Here is an 8,890-nt window from a genome sequence, read left to right as displayed (position 1 = left end):
AGGAACAGTTGCTGACTTTCCTCATGATTGGGTAAGAACTGCAGGGAAGTTAGCCAGTCCCACAAGGCAGGCAAATCTCTGAGCTCCGAATAACTCTCAACCTAATCATCACCTCTTTTCTAAGTTCCATTCCAGTGAGTGGTGAACATTTTCCTTCACTGAACCCAAGGCCACCACTGGGCAGAGCTTTTGTCACCCCCAGGATCTCAGTTCCATCACTCTGGAGGGTGACTGCTTCTTTTATAGCCCAGAGCAAGAATGTCAGCCCTGGACAGAGGCTCCTGAGCCAAATCTCTCCATTTTATTTCGGTGCCTGAATGTTTAAGTCAGCCTTCATGTCTCAAAACTTGCAGAAACCAAATGAATAATTGCAAAAATGATTTCATACTCACCATTTGGTCCTGACTTTTTACTATCTCACCACAGTAAGATGTCCATGGCATCTACCTATTTTATCCTACTTAGATGCATTGTGATGCATCATGAAGATTCTTAGAATTCCTATACTCTGGGGTGTGCATGATGATGGTTCTTCTGAGGAACTGGGCTGGGGTGTCCAAGGAAAAGGCTTGATGTGATATCTGATTGATTAAATTTCTATCCATGTTTTTCCAGACCCAAGGTGTTTCTTCAGTGACACCTTTACTGGCTTGAGAAAAGATTAAGACTGACTCTCTTTTTCTGTCTCTATGTCTCTTTCTCTATCTGTCTCTGTCTCTCTGCCTCTCTCTATCTCTCTGTCTGTCCCTCTCTGTCTCTCTCTGTCACTCTCCATCTCTGTCTCTCTCTATCTGTCTCTATCTTTGTCTCTCTTTCTCTCTCACTCTAGTTCTTCTAGAGATGAAAACAGCCACACTGGTATCTGGGAAGGAATGATTTTTCCACTCATTGGAAAAGTATAAAGAAAGAGTCATGTGTGGTTTGGTACCAGTGATTTTTGTTGAAGTAATCATGTCCAGTATCCACACATCAACACTTACCACTTCATCCTGATGAACTGTGAGAAGTAATACAAAATGATACAAAAGTAGCAAAATATGAGAGGTCTCATATTAGGAAAATTACAGTCTATTTAGATACTAAGGATAGAAGACAGCTGAAGTATCAATACAGGCAAACTTGTGAGTCATTATTGAGGAATCAAAGTTAAACTGCATCTACAAAATTTTGCCTCAACTTATATTGTAAAGGTAGTGACTAAAACTACCACAAAATACTCTTCAATACATTCAGTGTAGGGGATATTACTACACTGTTGGCAAGGATGTAAAGTTGTTAAACTACTCAGGAAAGAAGTATGGACTTTCCTTAAAAGACTAAACATGAATGAAGGGGGTAACAGTGCTTAAAAAGGAATGTACTCATTACCTTCCTTACGTAACTGTAAATCCTACAACATTCATCCCCTTTACAATAATTTCTATTTTAAGTAAATAAATAAATAATAAAATATTACTAAGTTTAAAAAATGAAAAAAAGAACTTCCCTAGAACCTACAAATCCCACTCCTGGGCATTTATCAAAATGACCACAAACCAGATCATTATCACAATCATGTTCAGCATATCTAAAAATATGGAATTAACTCAGAAGTCCCTCAGTGGATAAATGCATCAAGAGAATGTGGCCTGTAAACGAAATGGAATTCTATGCTTCTATCAGAAAGAATGGCATTGCCCCAGTCATAGGAAATGGAAAGAGTTGGAAAATATTATATTAAGCAAGGTAATCCAGACCCAAAGTGACATAGGCTGCATGTTTTCCCTCATTTGTAATAATTAGAATGTGCCTACAAATCTACAAGTAAACCCAATGGATAGTAAAAGACAAAAAAAAATACTCCTGGAAATGATTAATTCAACAGGACTATAAATATTCACAGAATGAGACCAAAGGAGGATATTCTTAGGAGAGAATCACAAAGGCTCAAGAGCTATGTGTATATGATTCTATAAAATGATGCTTAGCCAGGTGCCGGTGGCTCATGCCTGTAATCCTAGCTACTCGGAAGACTGAGATCTGAGGATCCCAGTTCAAAGCCAGCCCGGGCAGGAAAGTACATGAAACTCTTATCTCCAATAAACCACTCAGACACCCAGAAGTGGTGCTGTGGCTCAAGAGATAGAGCGCTAGCCTTGAGCTGAAGAGCTGAGGGACAGCGCCCAGGCTCAGAGTTCAAGCCCCATGACTGACTAAAAATATAAATAAATAAAATGAGGCTTATGGAAATGAAAATGAGGAAATGGCAACACAAGGTTTTTTTAAAAAATTGTACTGTTTTCAGTTCTTTATTCCTATTTTTCTTCATTTTGTCCCCTTTTTAACTGTTTTTGATTCATGACCTGCTTGTCTTGTATATGTTTATCTGATTTATCTGATTTGGGGAAGGGAAAGGGACACACAGAAACAGTGGTACAAAGGGTAAACTAACTTAGCAGAGATACTCACTAGACACTACCTTGGAAAAGAACTATATAACTTGGTGGGGAAGAGGATCTGGTGGGGGAGGGTTGACACTGTTCAAAAAGAAATGTACTTTCTGACTTATGCAACATAAGGACTCTGTACTTCCATTTTTGATCAAAACAATAATTTTCTAATAAGAATTATACAATTGGACACCCATGCTTTATGGTTGTAACCCTAGCAATTCAGGAGGCTGAGATCCAAGGATTGAAATTTGAAGCCAGCTCAGGCGGGAAAGTCTATGAGACTCTTATTCCCAATTAACCATGCAAAATCTGGAAGTAGAGCCATGCCCAAAGTGGTATAGCAGAGTGCTAGCCTTGCACACAAAAATCTAAGGAACAGCACCCAGGCCATGAGTTCACATCCCAATATTAATACACAGAGAGGTGGGGGATATAAGCTAGGTGTTTATATCCTACTCATGAGTGTGAGATAAGAGAATGGTTGTTGAAAGCCTGCACAAGAAATTCCATGAGAATAATATCTCCAATTAATCACCAAAAAGCCAGAAATTGATGTGTGGTTCATATGGTATAATATTAACCTTCAGGGAAAAGGCTAACAGACAATACCCAGAGTTGAAGCTTCAGGGACAAAAACTAAACTGAATGGAAGAAACAAGCAAAGAAGAAAGGAAGGAAGGAAGGAAGGAAGGAAGGAAGGAAGGAAGGAAGGAAGGAAGGAAGGAAGGAAGGAAAGATGAAATGAAGGAAGGAAAGAAGGAAGGAGGAAAGGAGGGAGGGAGGGAGGGAGAGAAGGAGGGAGGGAGAGAGAGAGGGAGAGAGGAAAGGAAGAAAAGAAAAAGAAATAAAGAAAAGAAAGAAAGAAGAAAGAATGAGAAAAAGAGAAAGAGAAAGAAAGAAAGAAAGAAAACAATTTTCAGAGAATATGTACTTGGTAAAGAGAAGACAAAGTGATTTTTTTCCAGAAAGAATTATTTAGAATGAATAAAAGATCTAAGAAGAAACAGGAATATATATCAATATATTTATGAAATACCCTGTTAGACCACTTGCTTCTGTGCATTATACATTTCAAAAAGTCATAAAACTGTCTTCTACAGTCAAATGGTCTCCAGGGACAAACACATTCTCTGCAGACACTTTATTTTTCTGTCCTCTGGTACATGTGTGGATACAAGGCCTGTGGTGATTCACTGAGCTGAGCCAATCCTGCAGCTGTACCCAGCTCTGCCCACCCCTGCAGATTTCCATGTGTCTAGAGAACAGCCCACTGCCCTGAGCACTTATTCATAGGCTGCTCACACCCTGTGCAGTAGTCAGTGCCAGTAGTACACAGCATGGACATGAGGACTGCTGCTCAGCTCCTGGGGCTCCTGCTGCTCTGCTTCCCAGGTAAGGAAAGACAATGCTGGAGATTAACCCAGCCTAGTATAGTCAGGGCTATCTGGCAATTAAGGGAAGCTTCTTGTACCATGATTATCAAGGGGGAAATTTGTTTTTATGTTTCTACTGCCAGGTTCCAGATGTGACATCCAGATGACCCAGACTCCATCCTTCCTGTCTGCAACTCCAGGAGACACTGTATCCATCAAGTGCCGGGCCAGTCAGGACATTAGCAGTTGGTTATCCTGGTATCAGCAGAAACCAGGGAAAGCTCCCAAACCCCTGATATACAAAGCATCTAGTTTAGAATCAGGTGTCCCATCCAGGTTCAGTGGCAGTGGATCTGGGACAGATTATTCTCTCACCATCAGCAGCGTGCAGCCTGAAGATTTTGCCATGTATTACTGTGTACAGGGTAAGAGTTACCCACCCACAGTGATACAAGTTAAAACATAAACCTCCCAGGGAAGCAGAAGTGAGAGGCTGGGCTGTTCCAGCTGCTCCTCCTGGGGCCTCCACCTGTTGACAGAGCTTCTCAAATACAGACAGACTCTGAAGGTCACTAAAAAGATTTTGGTAGAAGTGGCTGGGCATAATTCTCCCTTACTGGCTCTCTATGCAGTAGTACAAACATGACAATGCCCTCTTGATTCAATAGAGCACACAGATCACATCACAGGAGGATTCTGTGAGAGCATTATTTGGGATTCATTTGTAATGTTGAGACATGTTAGTTAATCCAAGCAGATTTTATATTTTCTAATAAGATAAAATTATATAAACTACAACCAATCCGAGACTGGGTTATGTTAATCAGTCAAGCTAGACACAGAAATGGAATGCTGTCTGGTCTGCCCTCAGATGCAGATCATCTACATGTGAAACTGAAGGCCTCCTCACCTAGGTCCTTGTCCTGTCTAGACACCCAGTGGTGGGTGCCAATGCTCTCAACTGCTTGTAGAACCGACAGGTAACCTCCAATCCACCCCTCCACCCTAGTGTCTGCCTGCAGATTTCCTTGCATTCTAAAGCCAATGCTTCTAACTTTCCATCTTCGTGAGGACTCCTCACCCAGAAACTCTATAGAAAATATTGGTGCAAATGGTTCAAGAAGAAAATGATGAGAAATGGCCACACAAAACAATAATTACAGCAATCTACTCTCCATTGCGTTCTAGAAATGTCTCTTCATTGTGTTTGCATGGATTTGAAAAAGGTATTATTATTTCCAGTAATTAATTTTTATACTCCTCAATATGTTGGTACAAAGTTCATCAGCAAATAAAAAGATGCTTTGTTACTTAATTTCTCGATTTAATGTCTCCTCTTATTTTTTGCTTCATAGAATTTGGAGGAGGTCATACTATACAATTTTGTATATGAGGAAGTGATAGTAAACATTTCAGCATTTAATGCAGTCTAATGGAAAAATGTTAAAGTATTTCAGCACTGAGTGTGATCTTTGTCATAGAATTCATATATGCTTTAAACCATTAAGGTATTTTTCAATTATTTCTGTCTTCCTTAAATATAAATATCTTTTGAATTATCATGAAAAGCTGTAGACTTTTAGAAATATTTTCACTACTAAACTCATATTATCTTGTTCCTAATCTTGTTTGAATGGTGAATTAGGTAGATCACCATAGATTATTTTAAAAATCATCTTATTTTAAAATGGCTTTCCATTTGTGCAATATATTTAACTGCTCAAAATGGAGTCCTTGAGAGAAGGAGGTGGGAGAAAAGGAGGAGGAAGAAGAGAAAGAAGAAAAAAGATAAGGATGGTAGGGAGAAACAGAGGAGGAGGCAACAATGCTTGATAAGAAATGTACTCATTACCTCGCTTATGTAATTCTAAACCTTTTGTATGGTATTTTCATAATTAAAAAAAGATGAAATTTCCCTTTCTTAACATTAAGGTTGACAATTTGAGAAGGTGAAAGGAAGTTGGTCAGAGGAAATTGTTGTCAAGTAAGCTGAAATAAGATTCAAAGACAAGTGAGAAGTGAAACACAGGACTGTAATCAACTGTAATCAGATGAGAAATGTTTGAAACTCACACGAGTGTATTCTGAAACTGGTCAGTTTCCTGGTACTGGGATTGGAACTCAGGCTTTGAGCTCACAAGGCTGGCATTCTCCCACTTGAGCTGCACTCTCACTTCAGTAAATTATTCTAACGTTACACAGATGAGGACACTGACGAAAAGACAGGCTAAGGAACTGGATTGGCCCACACAGCCACTAAGCATATGGGGTCATGATGCTAACCCAGCTTTCAATTAGGCCCTGCATGATAACAGGTGGACTCTGATTATGAATGAAATCTTTATCGTGAGTGTGCAAAGAAGTTTCTGGAATTGAAATAGTACAAATAAAGTTTTATGGAGGTGCATAAAGCAGATGGAAAGCAAAGGAGGAATGATATCCAGAGCTACAGGCAAAGTGCTGCTCTGAGTGCACATGCAGATGTCCTTGGACAAAGCATGGATACCCAATTACCACAATTTGGAGGAGCAAGAAAATACAACCCGGATTCCTCATGGACCAGGACAATGAATGTGGTTCTCTAAATTTATGGAGTAAAAACCTGAATATAGAGTTATAGATAATAAAATCTTCAGGGAGATAATGCCATTTACTCTGGGGTCAGATAAGGCCCACTTCTCCTGTGCTATTGAAACACACACACACACACACACACACACACACACACACACACACACACACACACAAGCTGTTGTGGCCAATAGAGTGATGATTTTTACCAATTCTATTAACAAATGAGGCAGTTTCAAGGCCCTCATGAAAGATGACTCAACAGCAAATGTAAGATGGCTGTGCAGTATTAACTTCTGGCCCATTCTTAGTTTAAACCTCATCCAATCAAGCACTAAGCACCTAGAAGCCTTGGTGCTTGATAGAGAAAAAGACTATCATCATTTATACTCCTCTCCACAGATTATGTTAAATAGTTTTTGGCTGATTCTAGTTGATAGATGAGTTAGGAGTTTACAGGCACTAAAGTATGCAGTCAGGCTAAGGTGAGGTATTTTCTCCCATAACCACTTGGTGTTAAGTAACTCTACTGAAACAAAGAAGAGGCAAATGGCTCTAATCTGGAAGCTAAGCTTGACCCTTTCCAGAAGCTTTGCATGCTCCTCCCATTCTGTCCTGCTGTATAGACCTCATATCAATGCCAAGCCCAAGGTCTAGGGCAGATTTTTCTCTTGTAGGATCCATGGCCTTTCTGCTAGGTTCAATTCCAGTGAGTGGTAAGTATTTTCCTTCACGGAATCCAAGACCACCACATGGCAGAACCTTTGTTACCCCAGGTTCTCAGCTCCATCACTCTGGAGGGAATCTATTTATTTTCCAGCCCAGAGCAAGAATGTCAGACCTGGACAGAGGCTCCTGATCCCAACCCCTCTATTTTATTCCAGTGTCTTAAAGTTAAGGTTGGCCTTCACATCTCCACACTCACTGAGACCACACAATTAGAAAAATGAGTTCATACTCACCTGACCAACCTCACCACAATAAGATGTCCATGACATCTGACTTCATCATCCTACTTAGATATGTTGTGATATATCACCAAGACTCTCAGAATTCCTAACTTCTCAAAACTTTATGCTAATAAGTTTGAGAACTTGACAGAAATGGACCTCTTCCTAGCAAATATTGACATGCCAAAACTAAACCAAGATGAGTTAAACTATCTTAACAGGCCCATATCAAGCATTGAAATAGAAACAGCAATAAGAGACCTCCCAGCTAAGAAAAGTCCAGGACCAGATGGTTTTACAGTGGAATTTTACAAGGCCTTCAAAGCAGAGCTCACACCAATTCTCCTCCAACTCTTCAATGAAATTGAAAGAGAAAGCTCACTACCGAACACATTCTATGAAGCCATCATAACCCTCATCCCAAAACCAGGCAGGGACTCATCAAAGAAAGAGAACTATAGACCCATTTCTTTGATGAACATTGATGCAAAACTTCTCAACAAAATTTTGGCCAACCGACTTCAACAATTCATCCAAAAAATCATACACCACGATCAAACAGGATTCATTTCAGGGATGCAAAGCTGGTTCAATATGCACAAATCAATTAATATTATTCATCACATCAACAGGAGCAAGAATAAGAACCACATGGTTATCTCAATAGATGCAGAAAAAGCATTCGACAAGATCTAACACTCCTTCCTGATGAAGGTTTTGGAAAAATTAGGAATCCATGGAACATTCCTCAATAAAATAAAGGCTGTATATGACAAACCTACAGCCAGCATTATACTCAATGGTGAAAAACTAAAGCCATTTCCTCTTAACTCAGGAACAAGACAAGGATGCCCACTCTCTCCACTTCTCTTCAATCTAGTATTAGAATGCCTAGCTACAGCAATAAGACAAGATGCAGACATAAAGGGGATCCAAATAGGGAAAGAAGAAATAAAACTCTCCCTCTTTGCAGATGACATGATCTTGTATTTAAAGAATCCCATAGACTCCACTCCCAAATTACTCAAGCTGATTCAAAATTTTGGCAAAGTAGCAGGTTATAAAATTAACCCCCAAAAATCAATGGCTTTTCTGTATGCCAACAATGAGAAAAGTGTGGCTGAAATTAGGAAAGCAACTCCATTTGTAATAGCCCCACAAAAAATAAAATACCTAGGAATTAACTTAACTAAAGAAGTGAAGGACCTCTATGATGAAAACTTTAAAATCTTGAAAAAGGAAATCAACACAGAACTTAAAAAATGGCAAAACCTCCCATGCTCCTGGATTGCAAAGATTAACATCGTGAAAATGGCAATACTTCCCAAGGCTATCTACAAATTCAATGCAATACCTATCAAAATTCCACACTCATTCTTCAAGGAAATAGAAGAGGCAATCCAAAAATTCATATGGAACAATAAAAGACCCCGAATAGCAAAAACGCTCCTCAACGGAAAGAACACTGCTGGAGGAATATCAGTACCAAATTTCAAACTCTACTATAAAGCCATAGTAATCAAAACAGCTTGGTATTGGCATAAGAACAGACCTCAGGACCAAT

General features: G+C 39.4%; 1 gene segment (V, D, J or C); it reads left to right on the top strand.

Annotated features, from left to right (window-relative positions):
• Positions 1 to 3,712: 3,712 nt before the first annotated feature.
• LOC122116713 lies at positions 3,713 to 8,806 on the top strand (the record flags this gene model as incomplete). The annotated part of the segment is given in 4 exon segments: positions 3,713 to 3,824; positions 3,949 to 4,230; positions 6,779 to 6,783; positions 8,801 to 8,806. Coding segments are annotated over 4 exon segments (348 nt in total), but the record flags the coding sequence as incomplete, so codon positions are not given.
• Positions 8,807 to 8,890: the final 84 nt, after the last annotated feature.

This window comes from Dipodomys spectabilis, unplaced genomic scaffold (assembly GCF_019054845.1).
Source record: "Dipodomys spectabilis isolate Male_0828 unplaced genomic scaffold, ASM1905484v1 ptg000137l, whole genome shotgun sequence".
Classification (NCBI taxonomy): Eukaryota; Metazoa; Chordata; class Mammalia; order Rodentia; family Heteromyidae; genus Dipodomys; species Dipodomys spectabilis.
The sequence above is the reverse complement of the archived record's forward strand: the minus strand, read 5'-3'. Positions and strand labels throughout refer to the sequence as shown.